At 39.3% G+C, this 14,560-nt stretch overlaps 1 protein-coding gene across 2 annotated transcripts in view; it reads left to right on the forward strand.

The window, feature by feature from the left end:
• The window catches only part of Crppa (CDP-L-ribitol pyrophosphorylase A), a 242,465-nt gene that overhangs the window by 78,289 nt on the left and 149,616 nt on the right, over positions 1 to 14,560 (forward strand). For both annotated transcript variants that reach the window (XM_051145035.1, XM_051145043.1), the window contains one exon: positions 7,080 to 7,125. In XM_051145035.1, coding sequence (XP_051000992.1) covers positions 7,080 to 7,125 — 46 coding nt within the window. The remainder of the gene's footprint in view (positions 1 to 7,079; positions 7,126 to 14,560) is intronic.

Here is a 14,560-nt window from a genome sequence, read left to right on the forward strand (position 1 = left end):
GCATTGTTTACAGAAATGAGATGGACCTTGCTGCCTACTCAGATTGCCTCAGACACAAAAGATTGGCTGTTAAAATTTCAGAAAGAGTGACATGCTTGGATTGTTGCCTCTTATATAAAATGCATGTGGTATTGTTTCTCATTTAAGGACATCTAAATCTTATCAGCCCAGCAGAGTAACACTTACTTTATCTATCCATGCCTCATACGTGCTTCCCTCAATGTGTACTTTGTAAACACTTCTAAGACTACTCTATGAATGTTTGAAATCTTGTCTTTGCAGTCAGTTAGGTAAAGTGTTCTTGCTGTTCATCATCAGAGTTTAACTGTGTTTGTTGTCTTTACATCTTACAAGCCACTAAGATATTACTAGTAGGCTACTGTGTGGCTGTTCCTGTTATATGATACAGGTTTTAGGGCCACAGGAGTAACTATAATAATGTTATATGAAATCCGTCTCCTGTTCAGGCCACAATGATTCACCTTCCCCTCTCACAGATAGTACCTAGCAGATAACGCACTGAGACAATCAATTTCTGTGAGGCCCTAGCTAACACTTTATGATGCCAGAGTCTCCCACCTGGGAAGTGAGTTTGTATTAAAAGGGTATTGATGGACACACATTCTGCTCCTCACTTCCATCAATGCCCCCTTGCCCTATGATTCAGAATGTCTGGCTGCAGGTTTGTACTGTGAAACCACCCTCAGTTCCAGAAAGGTATAAGAAGAGACTCAACTTCTACCCATGTGAACCACGCCCCCATACTGTCTACCTCTGATTCTGCAGCCTTGAACTGCAGACCTAGCCATGCTGTTGTCAACTGTTTATCTATCTATGGCACTGATAACTTTTCCAGTAAATTCCCCATTCTTCAGTAATCCATATGAACCCTAATCTGAACGCTTTCAGTAACTGTAAGGATTTTGTCAATTATTAGTAATGGGTTTTGTTAAGGATCTTGATTTCTACTTTTGTATAATTCATTTCACTATCCAAACTGAGTCTGAGGCCCACAGAGGAAAACAGTGGGACTTCAAGGCAGTGACAGCACACCCTGGCTTCCCTTTTGACCTCTTTGAAGCTGTGGTTATTTTTCTCCTGTCTCAGTTTTCATCAAGATTATAAAACACTTAGGTCTGTGGGTAAAAGATAAGAAACACTTTGCTTTTTATTTTTTTCAGCTCATCTTCAAATTTACTAATTCTTGTGTGTGTGTGTGTATGTGTGTGTGTGTGTGTGTGTGTGTGTGTGTGTGTGTGTGTGAGATATACCTATATTTCATTATTGTTTGTAACAATGGCGTTAGCCTCCTTTTAGATGTGTTCTGTGCCATGTTGGACTTTCTCTCCTGCTTTTACTAGCTCCACTGATGAATCATTTTGCATGTTTTATGGGTGACTTCTCTCATGCAAATGTGTGTTGATGTTCTAAGTGCTGGCATCTGTGCCTGAGATAGATGGAAAGAGAGTCTGCAGATGCAGTCACATTGTGATTTGGTCAAACTGGACAGGCCCTAAATCCAACATGACTGGTATCCTTATATTCCAGAAGAAGAGGCATGGTTATGAGGGAATACCACATGATGATGATGCAGGGCTGGTTCAATGAAATACAGTCCAAAGGATACAGAAATATTGCTACTATTCGCTAGAAGCAAGGAAGAGGCCTGGAAGGGAGTTTCCCAGAATTCTCAGAGGGAAACAGAATCCCCACTCTTGTACTTGTAGCCCCCAGAAATGAAAGGATGGGTTCTTACTTTCCTAAGCTGTCCTATTTGTAGTGTTTGGTTGCAGCATCCAAACAAACACATGGTGCATGGCTGCCACAGCCTTCCAGGCCTAGTGGATATCAGGATGATAGCATCATTTTCCCAACGACACAGAAGCTGGAGCCTACCAGATGTAAAATCGGTTTGGCTAACAATGTGCATCAGAAGGTACTGACTCTAAAAAAGCTTGTAACAAATAGACTGGGCACTGTTGAGTATTTTTGGTACCACATTTCTTCTGTGTTAGGGGGAAATTAGTCAAAATGTAATTTTGCTGTTGCCTCAAGCGGGTATCCTCCAACATCCTGTCCTGCCTTCTCAGACTGGGTATTGTTCCTACATCCTGTGTATCTTCTCAGACAGGGTATTCACCCCACATCCTGTCCTATCTTCTCAGACTGGGTATTCTTGCTACATCCTGTCTTTCTTCTTACATTGGGGATGTTCCCCACATCCTGTCCTGTCTCCTTACACTGGTTATCTTTGTACATCCTGTCCTGTCTTTTTAGGCTGGATATCCTCCAACATCCTGTCCTGTCTTCTCTTTTTGTAGTTTTCTCAGCTGCTTAGTCTCTGTTTAGAGACCATCCTCTGGTTGACATTGAATGCTTTGTCTTTAGTCCTTTAATTTTTGGGTAATATCTTATATACGTAGAGAAACTCCTAATTGCTACTTATAGGAGAACAATGGAGATACACTTTTTGGCTCGTGCAATCTGTACTCTGTAATTAGGGTTCTAATGTTATATTAAGTTGATATATGATGCCATTAATATATGATTATATATATGATTATGTATATAAACTTTAAAATAATAACCTCCTTCTGGGAGGTCAGGGAGCTCATGCCCCTGTGATGTGCAGGCTTATGAGATTCCCAAAGACCGCCTATAGGACTGTTTTAAAGGTCATCTGAAATTCTATGAGGAGGAGGTACTTATTTTAAAATTGACATATATATTTTGACACAGGTAAGTCTAAAAATCAGACATTCAGGGTTAATGCCAGCCTACCTGTGCAAGGTCCTTTGATGTCTGAGGAATGCATAATTAAGTTACTTTCTTAAAAAAAACCCTTACCATACATGGTAAAGAACACTCTCCTCATGACCAGGTAAATGCCTCCTCCCCCCAAAATGTTCAAGCATAGAGAAGTGCTGCTCTAGCTCCTGAGAACAGGGTCCACACTCAGTTCCCAGTGTGCCTGTGCGTCGGTAGCTTTGGTGAGCATTTATTTGGATGAAATTTGATCCCATTTAAAAAAGAACTTAAGTGAGTATCTGTCTCATGTTTTCCCCAAGTATACTTTTAGACACTAGCAGGTCTCTTAGTGCTCCATACAGTCTTGCTTAACCAGACTTCTCTTTCCTAAATGTCAAAAATGTCTCTAAGGCAGGAGATTTATAACCAGTTATTGGAGAAATTTAACAATGGCTTTATTGTCTTCAAATGCATCCTGAGAAGGAGGCTGCAAGTGTTCGTGTCATCACAGCATAGCTGGAAGACTCCTCTGGATAAGCACAAGCCTTTGCAGAACCATTGTTCTGCTATCTTGGTTTAAGAACAAAGACCTGGAAGCATTTCTGCTTCGCCCTCAGCAAGTGCAACAGCATAATTTCTATTGTTGAGGTTTTCATGTAGTTTTCCCAACCTAGGAAAAAGACTATTATCTCAGTGTTTGCAACTGAAGAAATGGAAACATAGCTCAAAAATACCGACTACAAGGAATGGTGCAGGGAAGCCAGACTCATCAATCCAGGCTTGGGAGGCTTTTAGTATAGATACAAGAAAGAATAGCCAGAGGCCTGTGGGGAAGTCCAAAGCAGCCATGGCTACCTCTCTGGGCAGAGAGGAGAAGTGCAGACTGGGAATGGCCTGAGGTATCTCTCTTGGCATAGAGAGGAAAGTGAGAGCAGGGAAAAACCTCCTGGCTTGCAAAACCCTTGGCTGCAGAGTAGAGGAAGGGGCCTGGCATCTTGTGGCTTTGGTATGCACTGTAGGTACATGGCAACAGGGAAGTGGCTCTTTCTGGCAGCTAGAAAGCTGAGGAGTGATGCATGTGTGGAGCCACAGTCCTTCTATAGTCCAGCTAGATCTAAGCCAAGACTTGGAGTTCCCTATGGATCTGAACCCTGTGTCTAAAATATATTTTATATCTTTTAAGAATGAGAATTAAGAGCTTTAATTTTTTTTGCCAAGTATTAGAGTGATATTTTCGTGATCCTATGTGGTTGGTGTGTGGGAGCATCAAGGGTAGTGTACTTTTACTCAGGAGAGTGAGACCCACCTTGGCTTGGTTCAGTCCTGAAATGTCTTATTTTGGGCCATAACACATAAAGTGAGCAAATATAAGTGTAGAGTTCCCATAAGAAGTGCATGTTGGCAGCTGAGGGAAGCCTGGCCTATGACTGAGAGACTCATTTAGTGTGAACGTCAGATTTCTCCTCTCTTGACTGTTTCTCAGCTAAACACATGACACAGAGGAACCACTGCACAGGCACAGAACTCTGGGAAGGAGACAAGACTGAGTTATAGGGAGTGGGTGGCCATTACAGCCTTGCCAGAACCTCCTTGTATAGTCTGCAGGCCCTTCCTGATCTCCACAGGGCTCCAGAGGCTCCAGTCAGTATGGCTGGGAAACCAGTCAGTAAGAAAAGCATCAACATGTTAGCCCATTACTACAAGAGTTTTAAAAATAAGTGTTTTCAACAGTTGTGTATTGTGCAAGGTCAAAGGAAAAGTACTGACAAGAAAATCAATTTCAACACTTGATCTTAACCAGAAAGCCGAGGAAGTGCTGAAAATCAACTTCAAAACTGATTGTTAGGATGCCTTTTTATTTATTTATTTATTTATTTATTTATTTATTTATTATTTGTTTATTATGCAGAAGTGGGCACCAGATCACATTATGGATGGTTGTGAGTCACCACGTCATTGAAAAATCAGGAAAGGACAACTCATTTTTAAGAAGTTAGAGAAGTAAATAACACATCATTTCACAATTATGAAATTTTCCAGTAATATTCTCTTTGAAGTATATTAGGTGCTTTATTTAGGAAAAAACAGATTTACCCCCTAGCTAGTAGCTCATAGCTCTAGCAAACCTCAAATCACTGTGTAGACTACTTTGACTCATTTCATCCTTCTGCCTCAGTCTCTAAATGTTGAGATTATAGGTGAGTGACACTATAACCTGGCTTTAGGGCTGTTATTAAACATATACGAGATGTTAATCATAGTAAAAAAAATTAATCTTCACATTGGCATCTATAACCCATAATATGGAGACAGGAGGAATAAGCTTAAGAGGTGTTTGAAATCTAGTTTGTGGATATTACCATAAAGTGAAAAAAACCTGTATTTTATACTTAAGTAGTTTCAGTGCTTTAGGTTTTAAGAATTCTGAAAGATATTTTAGTATTTCAGAATAAACATAGAAGTTTAAAAATCCAGTATTAATATTAATTTGAACTTTGCTGCTCCTCAAGACCAGCTCTGGGGATGGCAAAAAGGAGAGAAGAGAGGTGGATTCACGGTAGGGAGAGTCGAGCAGGCGGTGAACAAATGGCTAAGGGAAGCTGCTGATTGAACAACTAGCTATAGGAAATGGTTGTTGAAGAGAGGTTGAATAATGGAGGAAAAAGAAATACTAGGAGACTCAGGAATATGCGGTACAAGCTGAAGGTCCTAAAGCCCAGGAGAACGTCTGGCTCTCTATCTGTCTCTGTCACTTGTTTATCCCTGAAAGCATGAGAAAAAAGATGAAGTTAGCTAGGTATATTCTTGATTTCTCTCTGAAGTTTAAGCCATACAATGCATAGTTACTATATAAATTGTTTTCTTATTTAAATTGCAAATATTAGCTAGTTTAGAATTCAGGTACCTAGTTAACCTTAGCTTAAGAAAGAGTTTAAAACTAGGTCTGTTCCATTTCACAGGAATCTCTTGACCAAGGTGACATCCCTGAAGGTGAAAGGCTCGCTGACTCCTGGCATTGTTCTGCCCCTAGGACTCTGAGCAGCATCTAACACAGTTTTTACAAACACTTATTGATACATTACATTTGGGAGATCCATACACTTTGCTTATTCTTGTTTTCTAGAATGCAGAACTGTACAGTGGATAGTAACTGCAGTACCGAGTCAAGGACATCAGTGGGCTGGACTTTCTTTAGAGACAGCATGGTTTTAATAGATTAGTTCATGGTCCAGGAGACTTCCATCTGTCTTTCTGAGTTTGCTGTTATTGCAGCTCTGAAGGGTACAGCATCATGAAACTTACCTGCTAGGGTAAGTGGCCAGCAGAGCTGTCTAATTCATAAGTGTCCCTGTGTACCTGAGCCAAACAAGCCATCTGAACCAATTCAGGGGTGAGATGGTTTGGAGGGAAAAAACCCAACTTGACAGTCTGGAAAGGGACTAGTTAGGTGAACAATTGTCAGAACAAGGTTGGGACTGTTGGCGTTGTTAATCATCTACGTGTTTGAAGGATGGGTAAGGATATAAGACCTTATTGTACTTACTCGATACTGTGTTATTGTTTACTCTGTGTTCCATGACACAAGAGATGACCTTGCAGGTGTTCTGCCTCTGAGCTCGCTGGACGGCCTCTGGGAAGGATCTGCTGTGGACCAGATCTACGCACCAGGGCAGGTTACTTTACAACAGGCAGGGTACACTCATGAGCAAGCTGCTATTAAGGAAAGATCACAGTTGTTCTTAGGCTCACTGTGGCACCCTATAGGTTCTTTCTTTGTGGGAACTGTGTTCTAAGAAAAACCTCACAAGGCACAACTAACTGGTTTCATAAACACCTTCCCAATTCGGAAGAAATCCCTTTAAACATACATTTGTCTTTGAGAATTTCAGCCTAGAATGGAGCTGGTTGACTTTTGTTATATGGAGATTCTTTTCCTCCCTCAGCCCCCTTGCCCTCCTCCCACCCCCCCCCCACCCCCTCTTTTCCTCACCTCCTTCTTATCCTGAGTAAAACCTTGCAAAACAGAGATGTGAATATTTATTTTTGAATGCTTGCACATTTCTTTGATTATAAAACCCCAATTATAGTGATCATATTTCAGTAACTACTGCTACGTGCTATCACAATTTATTCAAAGATATAAGACTCAGATCTTCACAAGTTGTTGAAATTGAACTTGATTTAATGTGAACATCTAGTGCCTGTTTCGTTTGGAAGTTGCCTGTGTTGTGTTTTTCTCCAGAAGGAAAAATTTCCTTGAGGGCATTGTTTTATTGCTTTCACATTCCTGCCTGCTCTGTTGAGTCTAATGAGGTTTATCTGTCCTTTAGGTGACCTACAAACAAGATCTGTATGCAGCTGAATCCATGATTAAGGGTATGTTTGACCTTGTGACTGTCAGCTTCTATGTTTCAGGAAATGTGAGCCAGCTAATGATTTCTCAGGATAGTTAAATCCATGACATTTTAGGAGGACAGATGCCTGGAGGCTAGGGAGGTCTCTGATTCATGTTTTGAAAATAATTGCATTTTCTTTTGTCTCCTGCTTGTGAAATAATAATATGCCACATTGATTTTAATTTTTATAAAAGAAAGACTTTAGCCTATTATATATGGAGCATCAAAACTATTGGAAGGGCAACTATAGAAACTGATATTCCAATAAAATTGTGAAGATCTTTCTTTTTTACTGTTTTAGAAGACTGTTGCTGCTCCTCTGCTCTGTCCTTTCAGAGCATTGGGGAGCACCCTCCATATTACAGTTTACATAACTTAGAAACATTGGACTAGTTGTTTTGTAAAACAAAACAAAAAGCAAACGTTTTTTTCCTGGACAATACCTGAAATATTTTTTTTTCTTCAAGTTCAGTGATCACATATATGGGAACACTGCCTTCTTTTCATTACTATTGCCCCTAAGATACCACATGGCAGATCCAACAACCATGTAGTATTTACTACAGTGCTGGGAGTGAAATCAGCACAGAGGCCTGTGTTCCGCAGGTTCTTTGGCTTAAATCAGATTTCTTAAGCTCTGCTCTGTCCTGGCCACATAGATCAGATGATCCTTGGATTTCAGGAGAGTTTGTTGCTTTGCTTAGTAGTCCCCTAGTTACACCACTAAGGTGCCAGCAACACTGTCCCCTCTTCTTTACACCCTGACTGTGACCATGAAACATAACTCTTGAAATTGTCAGATGTCACAAGGGACAAAGTTGCCACTGACTGAAAATCCCCATTTAAAACATTCAGTTTTACTAGTAAGAGCATTCAGTAAACATTCAGTTTTACTAGTAACAGCAGGGGCCTTCAGACAACAGGAAGCTGGTGCTGCTGATTGTTTTGGTTTTTTTTTTTTTAATCGAAATTAGCTTATGGGCAAAGTGATATACTCATGTTTTAACTGAGAAATAAACTTAAATTCAGCCTTTTGCCGGGTTGGGCAGTCATGTGACCTCACATGAGGAAAGCAAAGCTCTTTGCTAATCATGAAGCTGTGCTTTAGTTACCCTCCGATTTGTTTCCCTTCAAGGACATTTTGTTTCAAACCATTAATTGTCACATAATTTGTGTTTCTGTGTTTGTAAATAGTTAATCTACAACCATAAATCAAAACGCTGACATCTATTTACCAGGCAATGTGTAAATATTTCTTTGTGAGTGGTTGGCTAAGCCATGCTGTGGTTGTTTATGCTTTTAACACAAAGACATAGAAAATTCAGTTTGATTGTATATCCAAGTAAGCTGTGCATTGCTTGGGTTGAGTGGTGCTGTAATGTGGGCATTAAGGAGTTAAGTGTCTAGACTGCTGAATTTTCCATGTTATAATACTTTCCCCACATATTATCAGAGCCAGTAGATAAGCAAAAGCAAATATCTTAAGCTAATTGTTTTCTTACTTTGGAACAGTTTCTGATATGGTATTTACAAGGTGTTCTATTTTATTCTGAGAGAGGGATATGATCCGGCTAGGTGTAAGCAGTTGCTTTAGTTGAAGACTCAAGAGTTTCCCTGTTTTTTAAGGCTTGTATGACTAAGACCTTAGAGGAGATTCTGATGTTACTGGACTTACAGTGGGCCACATCTCTGGTGCCTTAGTATTCTGTAGAAAGCCAGGTCAGCAGTATTGTGATTTTCTCACATCCTGAGATTATAGTCTTTAGTCCCACCTCCTGTGAATCAGAATCTGTTTTGGTAAGAACCCTAGGTAACTGCATTGTAAATCAAAATTGAGAATTATTCTTTTAGGCTGCCCCTTATAGTCTCCTACAGGTCATTAGGTCATGTCTCTCTAAGCTATTTCTACTGAATTTTAAGTTTGGAGTCTTTGCTATAGCATTCTAACTCCAAGTGTATATTTCTTTACCCGAGATTACTACTTTCTTCATGACTGGTACTAAATATCAACACTAGTAATTAAAGTACCTTGGAAACAGGAGTTGTTTTACTTTTGGAACTTTGAAGTTGTGAGATGTAGCAATGTATGGTAGTATATACCTGCCAACCCAATGCTAGTGAGATAGGAAGGAGAATCCATCCTTGAGGCTGAGTGATCCGCCAGCCTAGGTGAATCAGTGAGCTCAGGTTTACTGCGAAATCCTGTCTCAGAATGTCAGGTGGAGAGCAACTGCCCAGACACTGGGTGCACTGTTGCCTATTTATTCACAGGCTTACCCTTTCTAACTATATCAGTTAGGGTTATCCAAGGAAAGCTAACTGATACACAAAGGTCTAGATATACAGGAAGGGATTCAGCTTAGCAGTGGGAGGAAGAAGGGCCAGAGACACAGATCCACGAAACTGCCTGCTGCTGCCCCAAGAGTTCCTTTCAGAGTTCTCCACTAAGGTGATGTTGAGATTCTTGACTTTGTTGTAAAAAGTATTTTAGGACAAGTCAATATTAATCAGAATTGGAGTTTGTTAAGAGATCTTTAGGTTAGTAGAAAAGTGCGCAGGGAAAGACTACACAGCCCAAGGGTGGGCATTTGCTTCTTCTCATCTATTTGATGTCAATGGGTTCTGAAGTTCCATCTTCCCAGGGTTGCTAAGGAGCCTACATGAGATCATTGGTTGGTTCCTGAGATGTGCAGACAAAATGATAGAAGAACAAATTTTATTTGGTACCGTAAAACTGAAGAACACAAGAATTGCATGGGAAGCTAAGATGTTTCCACTGTCAACAAAATTTAATAGTCTTGCTTGGGAGATTCCCAGATAATATCTGGGAGAGAAATAAGGCAGTATTCAGGGGCATATGTACTTATGCCTGAGGCATGTTTCATTGCTGTTTTAATATTCGTAAGTGTCTGTGTATAAATGAATATTATCTCTACATTTGTAACCTTCATAGTACATGTCATTGACTGTGCTGGCATTTCTAATTCCCAACTGCTTTGAATCTCCATCCAGACTCCTGAGTGAAGTGCTTCTTTCCCTTTCTATGTCCCTCAATGTTCCCTCTATTCATATGATGTTGTCTGTGATCTGCCATCTGCAAGCTAGACATCCAAGAGAGTGTTTGGTGTCATTTCCATCAAAACCCAAAGAGTGGAGAAGCACAACAGCCATTACTGTTAGAATAGAAACTGAGATGAAATGTAGAATATGAGTGTTCTAGCATCAAAGAGGGAGGAGTCTCCCTGTTTTAGTGAGACCCTGAGTGGACCGAGTGCTAACCTGTCCACATTGATGAGGGCCATTTTTTTTGTTTAGTCTGCTCATAAAAATGCTGACCTTTCCCAGAAACTCTAGTTCCCTCACAGATACAATCAGAACTTAACAGCTATTTGGGCAGCCCTTTGTCAGTCAAATTGTTGCGTAAAATTAGCAATCATTTTTAATAAATGGTCAAAGTTGTTTTATGATTTATTTACTTTAATTTATTTTGTATTTGGGATTGCATCCAAGCAACCATGGTCTTGAACATGCTGGGCGAGTGGTCTACCACTGTCTTATGTTCCTAACCCTCTTTTTACTTTTTATTCTGTTATTGGATCTCTCTAAATTGCCAAGACTGTCCTTTAGCTTGTGATTGTCCTTCTTGCCTCTTGAGTAGATGGGATCATAGGCTAGCTTTCCAGCATGTATTGGGATCCAGCTTTTGGTTGAGCATTGCTGGGAGCGTTTTGTCTATAGCTCTCATCTCCCCAAACCCCGTGATGTAAGTAGCGTTATGGTTCCCAGATTAATAAGTCAAAGGGAGGTACCCTCTTCTTGGAACTGAGATTTTCATTTAATAACTTCTGTCTTATCAGAAAAGCATTGCCTACCCTTTGTCCAGGGCACCAGAAAACACATCATCTATTAAGTTACATCAGTGGTGGAATTTCAGTCAATACAAAATGCCGTTCATGATACATGAATACTTATGTTCAATGTGATAAATACCAGAAAGTTTCTAATTAAGTTCAGTGCTCATTTTGTCACCTAATTAAATACCATAATAAATACTTTGTGGATTTCAGTGTTGCTCACAAAGTCAACAGCTGCTGAACATCCTCAGATCATGGTTCAATAAACGTGGAAGGACCTATCTACTTTATTGTTTTCTTTCTGTATGATGTTATTGCTTTGGGTTTAATAATTGTGTGGTAACAGATACTGGCATAGTTTTTTTCTTCATTGAAGATTTAAGATTTAGTAATATGTGGCTTTCCTCTTCCACCTTACTGCCTTTCTGCTTGCAAAAGATGCGTGTCAGTGTCCCCTTGATGGAGAGGCCCGTTGGCACGTGGAGGAAGGATAGCAGACTACCAAGAAGAAACTTGATACCCTAGCATCATATTCAAGGGGAGGAGGTCCCCTTCAGTCACAGTCATAGGGAAGGGGAATGGGGTGAAAGCGGGAGGGAGGGAGGAATGGGAGGATGCACGGGATGGGATAGCAATTGAGATGTAATATGAATGATTTTATTTTTCAATAAAAAATAGTATCATAAAAAAGATGCATGTCAGGATATTTGTTTATGTCATTAAAATACTGCCATAATGTAGAACTGTATTGTTTGGGGGCATAGAGCACTCATGCCAGGCATCTTATATAAGTTCACGTATTTAGTCTTTAAAACAATATTATGTATGGTAGACAATGCTGCTCCAGATTGAGGTGCATTCTTCTGGGTTTCAAAATTGGCAAGAACATAATCCAGAATTGTAATACAAGTATGCATTATCCATAAGCCAACTTGTTTTGGAGGTCATGTCTTCTCTTTCCTCCCAGTCATGCACACCCACTTTCTGAGCATGAGACTTTATATTCTGTCAGAACACAGTCCATGAATGATGCTGTGTGAGGAGCTTGTGAGAAAATTACAAGTAAGTAAACAAGACAAAATTGTTGTAACCGCTGTTCCTCCATCACATGGATTGTTCTTGGGATGTGCTTTTGTGTCCCTCCTGAGTGTAATCATAGGAATGGGTTTACTTTAGGTTATCCATCATCTTACTCATTATTACTCAGAGTGATGTTTCCAAGCTTGAGCTGTCCTCATGACTGTATACAGCATAAACTCACGTGACCTTGACCTTGTGACTGTATACAACTTGAGCTCAAGTGAACTTGGTGCACATGACCTTGCTGAGACCTCAGAGTGGACCTGAAATATAAATTGTTTCATGCCCTGAGTAGAATGGCTGTAGTGTGAGACTTTATACTGTCTCGGTTTTAAGGTCTCTTCTACAGGTTCACTTTGTGAACTAGCGTGATGCCAATCCTGCATCCGAAAACTCTTTCAGTGAACACCTTGGTGCTTTCTGCCTTCAACTTGCCCAGCTGTCATACCTTTGGGTGAGGAGTATGACTTTGCCTGACCTTCTGGAGAATAAAGATCTGTCTCCTTGTATTTTTTTCTAGAAAGTACTGGCTGCTATTAGCATCACACATTTTCAAGAAAATGGATGATAACTAGATGTTAAACTTCTAGACACGTCCAGTGACAGAACAAAAATAAAAACTGAATGATAGAATAATAGTTTAAAGATGATTAGTTGTGTACTGTTTAGGCTTTTTAAATTTTGTTTTTATAAATCTGGTCTTGGTAAACAGTACCTTACTACTTTAGGGTAGAACTTGTAACTTTTACCATGCTATGGTGTGTATGCTGAGCATTCTGTAATTTGGTATACTTCCCCTCTTTGCCCCTTGGATGCTAATCATTGAGGGGCAGCAACTGCTTTGGTGGGACTATTTTCTTGTTTATTAAGTATATTTCACACTATAAAATGTTGCTAGGATAAATAAAATCTTTCTTTTTTTTTTAAACCTTATGTCAGATGCTAGAGAATTTTGTACTGGCAAATTTATTACTTACTGGAACAATGGATTTGGTTATATAAATAAGTTATTTGGTCCATCTTAACTTAAAATCAAGTCAACATGTTTGGTTTTGTATGGACACTTCTTTGCTAGGAAAACAAAATCGCATCATTAATATTTGACTTAGGTATTTAATTTCAGGCAAGCATGTGACTCAGATCTCCAAATAGAAATAAAGTTCCTCATCTAATTTTCATCTTCTGATAATTTTTAACTTGATTTAACTTAGCATCATTGCCTAGATGGGTTCCTACATAGTACGTGCCATGTAGTTAGTAGGAAAGACATATGGAACATGGTGTCCTCATGGCTGTTTCTCATGGTGTCTGTGCTAAAATGTAGCTAATTACAAATTACTGTTATGCTTACAAGAGACAACGCAAGCACAGCATTTCTTTATCCTAAGGTAGCATGTTAAATTTGGTCCATGTTATTTAATGTTTAACTCTTTCCAGCTTTTATTTTGAATGAAAATGAAAGCAATCTTTTTAGAGTCGTGTGATTAATTAGTACAACAAAATCCTGGGCTGACTGATACATTTGTAAACATCCACTGAACAAAGAAGCACTGTATTTCCCACTCTATCCACAAACTGGTTGAGCCCACCCAAGCCTGCTCTGCATGTTCAAACAAACCCCAATGATATTAAAGTGGTAAGAGACGCCAGTGCTAGCATACTTTATCTAGACATACACAAGACACACAAACAGTTTCAAACCACACTTAATTTAATATGCTGGCCATATCTTGGCAACGAGGTCAATATTCTAAAATTTTTCAGGGAAGTGAGCCCCTATGGAATTTCTTCATTAGACGAACATATTTATTTTTTAATATTGCCCTTCAGCAAACCTTTAATGCATTCATTTTTGTGACTACATGGTGTTATAAAAATTCATTTATTCTTTCCTGGCTATAATTGTACAAACTTGAGTAAACTTATGCTATAAAAATCGCTCATTGTGCCTTATTCATTTGAGGCTTTATATAAAAAATGAAAGATGAGTTAAAATTGAAAATCATTTTTAACTGCTTTTAATTAGGATTAGTTAATATTAATTCATATAAATATCCCTGTCTTTTTCCCAGTCGCTGTGTATTGTTTTACCTTTGTTTTGCTTAAAGGGTAATTGATTTGTCTGAAATATAATTTCTTTTACTGACTAATAATTTTATATTTTATTTGTAAAATACAGTCCCCACCTCCCGTTTTAAACGTCAATGCGTAGATGCACTTCTTTCTCAATTTTAAGAAGACTATATCTGTACCCTCATACTTGCTTCTTCCTTAGATTGTTTAAAAACTCTGCTGATAAGAAAGCATTCGAATGTCTTTGTGGATGTGCATGAAAGGATGTAGAGATGATTTTAAATCGGCTTTGACTTGAAGGAAGAAGATAAATTACGTGGGAGCCAGGTGCAGTGACATATGCCTGTAATCCCAGTGCTCTGGGAGACAGAGGCAGGCACACCTCTTTGAGTTTGAGGTCAGCCTGGT

The sequence above is a fragment of the Acomys russatus genome, chromosome 1, assembly GCF_903995435.1.
Source record: "Acomys russatus chromosome 1, mAcoRus1.1, whole genome shotgun sequence".
NCBI lineage: Eukaryota > Metazoa > Chordata > Mammalia > Rodentia > Muridae > Acomys > Acomys russatus.